Source organism: Lonchura striata, chromosome 6, assembly GCF_050655825.1.
Source record: "Lonchura striata isolate lonStrDom1 chromosome 6, ASM5065582v1, whole genome shotgun sequence".
NCBI lineage: Eukaryota > Metazoa > Chordata > Aves > Passeriformes > Estrildidae > Lonchura > Lonchura striata.
In genome coordinates this window covers 4613641-4626727 of record NC_140708.1, presented here as the reverse complement: position 1 = coordinate 4626727, position 13087 = coordinate 4613641, and the positions used below count along the sequence as shown (strand labels likewise).

General features: G+C 42.3%; 1 protein-coding gene across 2 annotated transcripts in view; it reads right to left on the bottom strand.

The window, feature by feature from the left end:
- Positions 1–95: 95 nt before the first annotated feature.
- MCU (mitochondrial calcium uniporter) overlaps positions 96–13087 on the bottom strand; it is an 80792-nt gene continuing 67800 nt past the window's right edge. The window contains exons 2-8 of one of the 2 annotated variants that reach the window (XM_021543870.3): positions 12751–12820; positions 8771–8941; positions 7882–7986; positions 5520–5680; positions 4829–5032; positions 3204–3320; positions 96–2074 (exon numbers count right to left, since the gene is read on the bottom strand). In XM_021543870.3, the coding sequence (XP_021399545.1) occupies positions 1997–2074; positions 3204–3320; positions 4829–5032; positions 5520–5680; positions 7882–7986; positions 8771–8941; positions 12751–12820 (906 nt within the window). In that variant the 3' untranslated portion in view covers positions 96–1996. The remainder of the gene's footprint in view (positions 2075–3203; positions 3321–4828; positions 5033–5519; positions 5681–7881; positions 7987–8770; positions 8942–12750; positions 12821–13087) is intronic. The other variant, XM_021543869.3, reaches the window with a different exon arrangement.

The window sequence follows — 13087 nt, the reverse complement described above, 5'->3', positions numbered from 1 at the left end:
AAACAAAAAGAAATGGAGGAAACTCAGGACAGAGCTGCCACACAGGGAATATTCTCTTCTCAGCTGGGGAAAATAACATTATTCAAGAGCACTGATTCAAAAATTGAATAGTTATTTATTGTTCCAGAAGTACATTGCTCTTTTATACATATTTCATAAATGATACAGGATTTTACACATGTTCAGGTTTTTTTTTTTTGTTCTTTTTTTTTTTTTTTTTTAAAGAAGGACTTTTCTCCATGCTCCCTCCCTCATCCCAAACACACACCAAAGATTCAGCTACAGGATTGTGTTCACTTTTTTTCCTTTTAAAACTCATCACACAAACATGATAAAACAGATAAAAAATAATCACACAATGTAATTAAATGGAAAGACAGAGGAGAAGGGGAAGGGAAGAAAAAAAAAATAAAACTAGAAACATGCACCCATTCGGTCCAACATGCCACTGAGTGAGAAGAGGCAGCAATCCCAGCTGTGTTTCCACATCTGCAAGGCACCTGGCATCTAGTTAATACTGAATTATTTTCTTTCCTATATTTTTAAAACATGGTTCCCCCAAAAAACCAGAAGCCTTCTTCCATGACACAGTGAGGAGTAGTAGTGAAACATCAAAAAGAAGCAGCCAGCCTTTCTGTATATAAAGCTTAGTGTCCTTCTCCCACCTTCATCCTGTCTCCAGAGCATTTATCAGCAGGGTGCTAAACCAGACTGACCTGCTTTGAGTGAAGAGATGTTTTATCTGCTTAGAAAGCAGCCAGCCTTGGCTAAGAGAGAGGGCAATGGGTTGGCCTTCCTTTCATTATTTCTTTTTAGCTAAGAACAAGAGATGTCATTAGCCACTCCTAAGAAATTCTGACCTGTGGACACAAAGTTCACTTAAAGCTACTTAATCAGGGGAAAGTGCTACAGAACCAAAGCAGTTCTGTGTCTTACACTGTAAGATCCCCAGGCTCTCAAAAAGCCTCTGGGCAAGGGAAATGCTTTGACGATATGTGAAACCTTCTATCCCATTACACAAGCAGTCAAGTATCAAGTTTCATTATTCCATGTTCCAAAACTGTTCATTTAAAAGCAGGAGTCATGATTCTGGCAACAGTTTTGTAATCCTTTAAAGCCTTCCTAATTTCATAGTCCAGGTAGCTCTCAGATTTGGGGTAGGAAGAGGGGAACCTCCCTGCCTTAAGACTGCATATAAAAAACCGCTCATGCAATGCTGCCATGGATTTCTAGGAGGAGCTCAAGGGCATTGGGACACAAAGTTTAGAGAGTTATTACGGAATAATTCAAAACATCGATTATCGAATGTCCAGAAGAAAACTCATTCCTTCTCTCACTGGGCTACAACCAATCTGTGCTACAAATAAGCAAAGGAGGAAGTCAGTGGAGCACAGGGGGTGGGCTGGGAAGAGGAAGCTCACGGTTTTCCAGTAGAAAGCAGTCTTGTAGTAACTTTATAAAAGAGACCAGGTCTGACCAGAAGTGTGCGTGTTAATGGCGGTGGAGTGCAAGTTCTGATCACCAGCCAGAGCTCCAGGTGGCTTGGATTCTTTGTTCATTTATTTTTTTCTCCTTTTGTTTTTTTTTTTTCAAGAGAGAAAGAGATTGGAATCAGGTAAAGGAAAATTTAAAAAGCTAAGCAGGCTGCTGGTGTCTTATCAAGAGGCAGACCCTGCAAAGCTGGAAGAAGACACCCCTTCACCCCAGCATTACATTCTTTTCATGAACCCCCCCCAGTCCTGTATTTGTACACAATCACCATTCTGACAGTTCTTAAAATGTGACTATTTGCCAAGCCCTTTTCAGAACTAACATTCCACAATGTCCCATCTTCAGATTTAGGAGATTTTCCCCCTTTACAGTCCTTTGCCTTGATTAAAGGTAAAAACCCTCCACCCCACAACACCACGTCCCAGCTTCCACCTGCAATGCTTTAATTAAAAAAGGCAAGAGCTATGAACAGGTTTTTTGCTGGGGTTCAGAGCTTCTTTGCTGATCAGTCCTTTTCAGAAATTTGCTGGATGGGCAGATGAACTTGCAGTGGGTCTCGAAGTCTCTTAAGGTCCAATTCTGCCTAAAAGTAAAAGACACGTTATAAAGCACAAGCTCCCAAAACAACTTCCCCCAATACTATTTCCCTTTAGAGAAAGAAAAGCTTTCCCACATTTTCTTGTTTTTTCCCTGTCCAGCAGGAATTTGCCCAAAGAGTGACAGCAAGTTGAAAGCTCATATTTACAAAAACCATTCTCAGCTGCATTTCTCTGAAGTTGTCTGTATGGAGCCACTTAAAGGAACAGGGTAGGGGAGATTTGGATCCCCATAAACCCACTGTAGTATTTTTTAAAAAAGAAACCAACAAAACCCCAGCAAACCAACATCCCAACTAGATTATTAGGCATGGTTGATTCTAAAAAGCTCCAGGAAAATATGGCCATCCAATGGCATCTGTATTCAACACGGCATAAGAAACCCCAGAGAGACCTGTGGGTCCTTCCTTATGCAGTTTTTTTCTCCAAGGCATGGGTAGAACTCCTCTTGCCTTGGGTATCTTACACTGTCATTTCCAGAGCCTGGAAATAAAGGATGATAGAGTAGTGAAAAATAATGTGGTAATTCTGCTTTTTCTGCTCACACCATCCTTCTGCAATAAGGCTCGGAGAAACACAGGGAAACATCTCTATCCAAGTCCTTTGCTGAACAGATCCCACAATGTGGATAATCTGTCAAGAGTGTCTGTCTCCAGAGTCTGAGAAATCTGCTCCCACTGATTTAAACAATACGGCTACATTTTCTGAGGATTATTTTCCAGGACTGCACTGAAGTGGTATGTCAGGAAGACCTGAACTGAATGGATGCAAGCCTTCATTCCTCACTAAATCCATCTGGTGTGTAGGAGCTGAGAAGAAAAGATACCTTGAATTAGGCTCCTCTAAAGCATGAAAAGTCTGATGCAAGTCAAGATTTACCAGCAGTTTCTGAAAGGCCTTTAAAGATTGATATGTGTTTCATGTTGATTTACACTTCCAGCAGTTCTATTCCTGGCAATATCAAAGCCAATTCAGCGATTGCAGTGGGGCTGTGACAGGAAAATGGGCTGAAAACTTAAAATACATTCATTCTTGCTTGAGGTGTGTCTGTTAATAGTAACGAAGAGCTAGCAAGTAGTAATTTCTTTATCTTGTTTCTGGAAAAATTCTTGTTACCTGAGCAATTGCATCCTTGAGTTGATTGTATTTCTCTAGATCAAATCGTGTCTTTTTGGCTCCTTTATGGAAAAATAGTAAGTACTGTCTGTCTCTGGCATCTGGATAAACATATTCCTAAAGAGAAAAAAGGAGAGGAAACAGAAAAAAAGCTACAGCAGGGAGGCAGCACAGGATGCCATAGCACAGTATGTCTCAGGTGTTTTAGGGGGAATGACCAGTTTCTGACAAAAGGCACAAGCTTGGCCCCAAGCTCACACAGTGGTGGGTGACCCCTGCCAGCAGCTAAACCCCCACCCAGTCACTCACTGCTGCACAGCTGGATGGGAGAGGGAAGAGAATCCAAAGGTAGGAAAAAACCAAGAAAGATTTAAGTGTAGAGTTAAAGACAGTTTAATAACTGAGGGGAAAAACCAACAACAATATAAGAGTGATGCAAAAGCAATCACTCACCACCTTCTGCCAGCAGACCAATGCCCAGCCAGACTCTGAGCGACAGCTGCTTTGGAGAAACTCCCTCCCAATTTACTGCAAAATGTGACATCATGTGGTATGGTCAGTTTGGTCAGTTCAGGGCAGCTGTCCCAGGTGTGCTCCCTCACAACACCTCACCCAGCCCCAGCCTATTCCCAGGGATGGGAAGCAGGGGATTGGGAGGCAGCAGACCAGGGAAGAACAAAAATCACAGAAGGCCTTGATGCTGTACCAGCACAGCTCAGCAACAGCAAAAGGACTGCTGTGTTACCAGGGCTGTCTTGGTCACAAATGCCAAACACTGCACCACACCAGCTGCTCTGAAGAACATTGACTTTGCTGGGTCTAGCTGGGATGGAGTTAGACATATGCTTCTCTACCCATTTGTTACACTCCACCAGTGAGTTACCAGCACCTTCCTCCTGTCCCCAGTGTGTGAATCCTTCCACACAGAGACAACAAAAAATAACATTTCATACTGACAAGTTTGTGTGGAACAATGGAGGGAGAAAAGCTATAAATACTGTCCCTGAAATGATGCAGCTGACAGACCCTTGGGACACCACGCTGGAACACCTGCAGCATCTGTTCTGATGGCCCTGTGACAGCAGAGACACTTTGAGCCCTCCCTTCCTCATTACTTAGGCAGGATTAGGAACTGATGAGACAAAATCCCACGCACAAGAAAATCGAATCTGTCACAATTACAAGGATCCAGAGACTGATTCTTCATCTGGATGGGAGGCTATATCTGTGAAAGGCATTTCCAACAAGATGCCCAATCCCTGGGCTCTTTAAAAGGGTCAACATGGCATGTGAGAGGGGTGGGCTTCTTTGAAGCTCAGAAGGTACCTCATGTAGCCATACCTGTCTGTGCTGACCATATGTGCCAGCAGATGAATCTGTCTGGCTACAGCAGTCAGTCAGCAAACACTTTTAGAAAAGCATTTCTGGTAAGGCAACCGGCCATGAGAACACCCCACAGCCACACACCAGCTCTCTGCCACAAATTAAACAAGTGGCATCTGGGTTCCAACAGGATAAGGAAGGGGCAAAGCAGCTTCTACCAGGCACAACTTTGCTATTTTTCTAGGGAGTAGAGCCCAGAAAGTCTTCTACTGAAGCGTCAAGATCAGCACAACAAGTCCTACCTGGCGGGTCATTACGAAATAAGCATACATTGCCATGGCACTACCATAGGTGATGAAATAGGTGACTGGTTCCATAATGTCCCAAGAATATTCCCACCAGGTGAGGCGGGCCAGAATCCCAAACTGAGTGGCCATGTAGGCCAGGCCTCCCCACAACACCAAGGTTGTCCTCTTCTCTGCCTTCCTGCTGAGCTCCATCCTTACCTGCAGAAAGCAGAAACACACACCTTGCAGTCTCAGAAGTAATTATGTTAATACTGTTAAAAGATAATACTGTAAAATGAGTCCCTTATATTAATAGCAACATTACGTGATTCAAAACATGATTTGATTATACATAATGCTTATACAAACACAAACACATCTCAGCTTCTTTCCCATCACTATCTTGCTGTCACCTATATTTACTCTGAGCATGCTCCGAATGCCTCAGGAAAGTATTTTTTTCTCTATAGTCAGAGATGTTCTGTTGCATTAGCCCAAGTCCTTATTTACTAACAAGCTCATTTCCAACTACTTGAAGCAAGGAAACAAAATATTTCCACAGAAACCAAAAGCAGACATGGTTTGGTAAACACTTGGTTCAGTGATCCTAAAACTATTTGAAGCATGCCAGGGACCCAATTAAAACCTGGAAATACATCCAGGCTACATTTGGAGGATAAATAAAACACACTGAGAAACTCCTTACTTTTTCTAGAGGTGCTAGCTGCTCCTTCAATTGCTCTAGTCTCCCTATCAGCTCCTTCTCCTTGTTCAGCTGGTGCTCCTCGATGCTCAAGGCTGTGTACAGCTGCTGAACCAACGTCTTCACATCATTCAGCGTTGTGGCATTTTCATGGCTTAAGAGCTCTAGGGAAAAACAGAGGCTGCTTTATACACTGTGCCCACAGGGTTTCTCACGGGCCCTTGGGAAACCAATATTAGTCTGCACCGGAAACAAACAAAACTATCTTTTCAACAAACAGGTCTTTGGAAGAGCTCTAGCACTCTAAGACAATGGGATCTCCCTTGAAAGAAAACTAGGCTTTACTACTGGATGTTCCTTAAATTTGTTAAGAACAAGGAAAAGAGAGAAGTCCTATAAAGTTAGCCAGTTGTCAACAGCTGCTTCTGATTCATATTTATGTACAATTCGAAAGAACTAAACTAGCTACAATCCATCACACCAGCTGTCAAGACCCAGGCAGATTTCAGAATACAAACCATCAGCAACCAGAGTTATTGGTGGTGGCAACTGGACATTGTGGGTTAGGGACCCTACAACAGCCTCATCAGCAGCATTTTGAGCACCAGTGCCAAGAATTGTTTCCCAGGGCTCTGTGGCAACATCCCTTGCTGTGCTGCCTGCAAAGCAGCAAAGTTGCCCTCATGGAATCCAGAAACAAGAAAAGGACCATGACTCAAAAGCACCTTGATCCTTGCATTCCAACTCAAAAAGGATTCCTACAGGATACCAGTTCATAAAGGAGTTGTGACTACCTGTACTGTCTTACAGTCCAGATAGAAATAAAAAGAAGCTTGAAATTAAAGCAAAAGATTTTGACATTAGCCAAATAAAAAAATTAATTGTTGTAGCATCCTTGGACTTGTACCTACAGTTATCAAAATATGATTTTACCAACTCAAAAAGCTATGGACAGCTTAAGCTTTAACACCAGCAGCTCAAGGGAAAAAAGTGACTCAGCTGCCAGCGCCAAGACACACAAAGTACATAATTTCATTCTAGTTAAAGAGCTCCTGTTCTCCCTGGAAGAAAAATCTATATGTTCCTACTGAGACGAACATCAAGAAGTACATATTTAAAATTACAGTATTCTGGCATTTCCATTCTCAAATACACAAGGTGATCTTGTAACAATGCAAAAGCAATAGTTGAAAAGTTTGACAGAACTAATCTCAGTGCCTATTTGCAGGCACATTCATTTTAGCACAAACTATAGAAAGCTCCTTGGCAAGTGCATCCTAGGAGACCATTTCCTGTAACCTTGGTGATCCCAGAGCTCACCTATCAGCACACAGTGGGTGACAGCAGAGTAACAACTTTGTGTATGTGTGTGGTACCCAGTGTTTAGACACCCAGTCTTAGCAGAGAGCTTTCTGCTAAGGTGCTTTTAATGAGATGGGGGAAAAAGAAAACATCTCTAGTAGAGGTCAGTCTACCCCACATTTAGGGGAGAAAGACTATCTCACCCAGTACACTGCACTCCCAATTCCAGAATAACAGAACAATAAAATCCCCCACATCTGTGAGCCTAACAGAAACAGCATTTCCCAAGCTGTCTCTTTGGTTTAAATCCTCAAAAGTAATTACAGGCATACAAGAACCTGGTGTTTTATGAAGGCTATTAAGCTGCCCAGAAGAAAGAGGGCAGACAAAAACACAGGTCCTGCCTCCCCCAGAAATGCTGAGGTGTCTCAAAAGCTTCTTTGCAGGTTTTCACATCTTGAAAATCAAACACATTCAAAGAGTATTACTGAAATGGATTTTCTTATTGACTCAAAATAGGTTGCTTTCCCTTCCCCTCCTACATGATTTTTCTAAGGGCACAGTCTCCTTTATTTCACTGTTTGGTAGCTAACAGGGTGTTGAGGTTTATCTGCAATATTCAAAGTACCACACTTAAATGGAAACAATGTTAGCTGTCAGGGGAAGCAACAATTTATTCTTCCAAACCAGACAATCTCAGTTTCAATCTAATTCCCATCTTGTATTGTATTCCCTCAGAATGAGTTAAATTAAATTACTTTCCAGTAATTATGAAAAAAAATTTGGAAAACTTAGAAATTAAAAGGAATTCTATTTCTTTGTTTATTCCTTTTGAGGGCTGGGGGCACTAGCTTTGAACAGAAATGAAATATCTGCTTTTCATTAGTGATTATTCTTGGCTATCTCTAAATTGGGCTCCAAGGGCAGGATTAGAAACCATGAGGTTTCCTTTGAGAAATAACACTTCATGCTCCCGAACAAGTCAATAAAGCATGTTGCAATGAAGCAGGGAACTGAATACTGAGATGTACTCCCAGTGCTGAGCAGAAACAGGCTGCTTTACCTCTCTTTGGTGGTCTGACGTGGTAGGAGACATCATTAATGATCAGTTTGAAGTCATCCAGCAGAAGGAGGTCTATGCCTGTGGAGGAGGCCACACGTGTGCCATCTGTGAGGAAAGCACAGATGATGCATTAAGCAGGAGGAACAAAGAGCTTAAACATGCTCTGGCTAAATTGTAACACCATCCCAAATCCAGCTGTTTGGTTTCTATTCTTTGTAACTAGAATAAACAGAAAACCAGAGGGTGGATATCTTAATGTACAGTATTGGATTATGGAAAAACAGTACATCTGAAGTATGGAAGTAGTATACAAAAATACAGAAAAACATTAAAATCTTCAATACAAATAGTAACGTCTTCAGATAAACTTGATCTCTTGATGTGCTTTGCCATATAGCCAAAAATCAAAAAGCAGAGTCCCTTAAAGCTGAAACGGAATTTAAGTTTACAAAATAAATTCTTAGCTATTTACAATAATAATGTAAACATATATTGTAAATATTCTCTGTAAAGGATGATACTTTTTGCCAGGACAACAAGGGGTGAAACGTGACTGAGTTCTCATTGCTAAAGCAGGATACTGATTCTCATGTACCACCTTCCATACCCAATTCCTTATAAATCAATTTGAACCTCTCTGTAGGTTGCACAGCTTGCATCTTTCCTACTAAATAGTAGGGAACTCACCAGAAAGCATCTCCATTAGGACTGATTTCCTTGGCAACACTGACTACACAATATTCTAACTCCAGGAATAGCATTTCTACCTTCTGCTCTTCAAGGAACGTCAAAAAACTCACTACGGCAAACTTTACTTCAAAAGCAAAAGGCCGCACGCAAACAGCTGGCAAGCAAGTAAACCAATCCATTTGTAAACAAGAATAAATACCTGCTGAGTAGATTGCAACCCGATCAATTCCTCTGTCCTCTGCTCGCAGCTGTTGCAAGAACACCCCGACAGAGTCTGAGATGGGTTTCAGGGTGAACTGGCAGCGCTCGCGCCGCGATGGAAGACTCACAGAAATCACAGGCAACCCGTTCTGGTAAACCACTGTCACTTCTGCAGAGACAACAAAAACACAAGCTCAGCATTAGAAGGTAACAGATCTTCTCTGCTTGCTCCATGAAGAAGAGGCAAACCTGATTATAACCTGCATATAACAGAATAAACTTTTGGTTTTCTCAAGAGATGTGGCCAAAGAAAAATGAAGGTATAACAGAGATTCTCACTCCAGTAACCTGGCAGCGTTTTTCTATACTTTGTAGAAGTTACTTACTCTAAACACAGTCACCTTTGTTCTAAAGGCAACATGATATATAAAAGCCATAACATGGCAGCACAGTATGTTTTGGGTAGGTTTTGAGAATAAAAGTGTTTTGGACTATGGAAGACAAAACACTGCTGTTTACATCAGGATTTATAGCTCAGGAGACAAAGGCAGATTGTGTCTATTAGAAAACATCAAGGAAGGGCCCACTTCAAATGTTTATATTCTTGTTTACTTCTGGTTTCTTCCTCCTTGTCCTGAGGCAAAACATGTAAGAAAGCAGGAGCATGAAGTTGCAGGAAAAGAGCACTCCAAGTTTAGGCTTCAAGGTCATTTCATCTAAAATTCATGGGATCAATATGCTTTGTACTTCTCCAGACAGGCATTACTACTTAGGTGTAGATGAAACAAGATTTTTCCATTTCTCTGGTGCTGCCAAAAGCTTTTCTGAGGGCGTTCTTGAGGATTTCTGTAATTCTAAAATCAATGGTAGTGACCTGTATGAGCTGTAAGCTGGTTATTATTTTACTGCCACAACCTGCTCAGTGTGCTTTGTGAGACCCATACATAGAAAAGAGAAGTTCAAAGTTCATCTTCCCTAAGCCCTTTACTGAATCACAGTCATAACTGTCCTCAAGTGACGTAGTTGCTAAGATATAACAGCACACCTCAAAATGATTCGCTTTTATAGGTATAGGTATACGGGGTTTTTATTGCTCAGATCATTTGCTGTGTCTCAAGGATGGTGCAGTCACACCCACCCACAATTCATCTGCCTCAGTATCCCAACCTGTTGTAACTTGGGTCAACTCCTGCCTCCTTATACTCACTGGACTGACAATGCCAAGTCATTTTAAGCAACATCAAAATCAGCCAGTCAAAAAGTCAACAGAAATAGAAATGAAGGCAAATAATGTTATTTTAACAAGCAAAGGGAACTATGGGGACAAGTCCTGGGGCAACACACCCTTCCAAAAATGGGGGATTGTGGATATTGAGAAAGCATTTACCAAGTGCACTTTCACAAAGCCAGAAGAATTCTCTTCTCATTCTTAGCTATCACACACCTTCATGAAATGAATCAAGCATAAAAAAGCTTTTTCCCTCTTGCAAGAGATTGCTGCCTTCAAGTCCTTAAAGACTAGATGGAAGCAACCAAGTATGGACACCTAAAACAACTAAAGCATCCTAAGAGGCCCCAGTATTTGAAAACCTATCAATGCCTCTTCTAAAGACTCAGACATCTGACAGGATTTTAGTAGCTTTAGTGTTTTGAAGCACAGAATTCAGAGGGAACAATCATATATTTACTGGAAAGAAATACAGCAAAGTGCTAATTTATTTGGACTGCCAGACAGAATTTAGAGCTCCTTAGCAGCAGCTGTTTTGACACCAGCTATCAGGTTTTCTTTACATTTAAAATGCTACCTGGATTATACAGGCAGTGAGGCAGTTTTTTTGCAGAGAAAAAGAGAGAACAATGTTTACATTTGCACGTTGTCCACATATTCCCATCAGTACCACACCACAACCAGAGCTCCAGGACTGCCAGCTCTGGAGGAAGTGACTACCAGGAATAGCCCCACTGCATTTTAGGAGTCATCAGCATTAGGAGCACAAACAAAGCCTTTCACAAGAACTTCCAGCTTAGGTGAAGTATTAAAGACCAAATTATTTCCCTTCAAAAGACAGGGTCCTTAAGTCTGTAAATACAGCCGCTTTATGTTTTTCTTGCAAAAACCTTGTACAAGTGATTTCCTAGCTTAATTCACTGGTGGGGAAAGTTCATGATTGTAGGTTGATCCTCTCACCACCTCCCACACAAGCAACGCTGGTCTGATTTTTACTGCATTGAAGAGGGAAGCAGCAAAGAAAAGAAGGAAATCTGAAGGACACAATAACACAAACCTAACAGACAGCAGCAAGCAGCTCCAGTAAAAATTATTAACAAGCCCCTGCGATATGGCTGCCTCACTCTTTCTCCCACAGCCCTGTGTGTCTTCTGCACCTACTTCACAACTTACTAAGTGGACAAAGTATTTGGTACCTCTCTAATTACAGAGTTAAGGTTTCAGCTAATCTTCCCCTAGTTACATTTTAAGCCAGGATTTAAAGACATGGCACAAGTAAAATAAATTAATTTTATACAAGTGTGCTGCACTTACATTTACAGTCACCTACAGCTTGGCCAGGAATGGTGCTAAATGAGACCATGGAGGATTTTAACAGCTTTACATGCTATATTAAGTGTGGAGTTGCTTTGAAGCATCAGTTCCATCCAAGTACCACAAAGTTTTGACTCAATCAAATGTGCACCAGCAGCAGGTCATGGTTGGTTTTTTTTTAAATATTTTTGCTTAAGATCAACTTGAGCTACAAACAAGGTCACAACGGAGAATGGTAAAAGGAAAGTGTGGCCAAAGAAGTCAGTGTTGAACATTGGCTACCGGTAAAGGCAAAGTTATTGGAAGAAATAATGAGAGAATTATTCAAGCACAACATGAGGAAAGGTAAAATCTCATCAGCACAAACAGATATCTTCTCAACCTTACACATCCTCTACAATTCTACCTGTTTAAGCACCCAGGTTTTCATGTAAGCTCTGCAGAGCAGTCAGTCATGTTCTCTTTGTATTTGCACACTTGTTATCCTGGCAGGGGAAGCAGGAACCCTTCATTTATTAGCTTTCAGACCTTATTAACAAGCCTTAACAAGGAGAGGATCCACTCAATGCTCATGTTTGTCAGCACAAGCGCTCCACTCCCTGTGCACAGCATGCAGATGTTAAGCAGCTGAAAACTGCTCCTTTCCTCTTTGCATTGTGGCACACTGAGACTTTTATAGTTCCACCAGTGCATCCTTTTGCTTTGTGCTCTGACAACCTTATCAAAAAAGCTACATGTTTAAGCTGTCCCAGAATTTAAATAAAGGAGTAACATTGCCTTGGCTTCAAAACTTATTCACAGCAGTAAGTGATGCTTCTGACTATTCTGGCATATAGCTGAACTGCACTTTTGTTATATAAATGGACTTAAGGGAGCAGGTAGGGTCAGGCTAAAGGGACAACAGTGAGTCTTCTGGTGCTCAAGCAGGGGTATCCCAGAGCACACAAGCACAGATTTGTGTCCAGATGGTTCTGGAGTATCCACAGACTCTCTGGGCTATCTGTTCCAGTGCACAGGAGAAGTTGTTCTTCCTCATGTTCAGGGAGAATTTCCTGTGCATCAGTTTCTGCCCTTTGCTTCATGTCCAAGTACTTGGTATCACTGAACAGAGCCAGGCTCCAGCCTCTGGCACCTCCCTCCAGGAAGGGCAGGGGTCATACAGACCTCACAGCTACATCAGAAAGAAGTCTGGCAAAAAGACTTGGACAGCTGCACGCAATTCCATCTTTCTTTATAAAGCCTGCCGAGTTTTGTAAGGACAGTTCATAGAAAAGATGCCCATTGCCTTAATTCTTCCCGAGGTTGTTCTCTCTGTCACTTCCTTAGCTCCAAATTGGACTGGTGCCCAGCCAAGGAAGCCTCAACCAGAAAAGGGAGCAGGGAATTAAAGCCGAGTTGGGGAAGTGCAAGTGAGGCAGGAGCTGGTGTGTACTCACCATCAGAGGGCACTACGGTACTGCAATACACCACTCTCACGCTCTGCCAAGGAGACAGCCGATGATGCACCTGGAAAACACGGGAAAAGGGACAACTGTTCAGAGTCTGGCAGGTTCCTGCGCCCCCTCCCCAGTGCCCGCTCCAGGCACTTCCTCCCGTCCCAGGAGCGGCCACAGAGCCGGAGCACCTGCCGGGAACAGCCTCTTCCTTCCCATCTGCCACCCCACAGGGATTCCCCCGCAGCCAAGTTCACCTCTCCACACCTCCCTCTCCACACACGCAGCTGAGAGTCCAGAGCAGAACAGCTGTGGTTTGTTTTCCTTAATGTGACGTGTA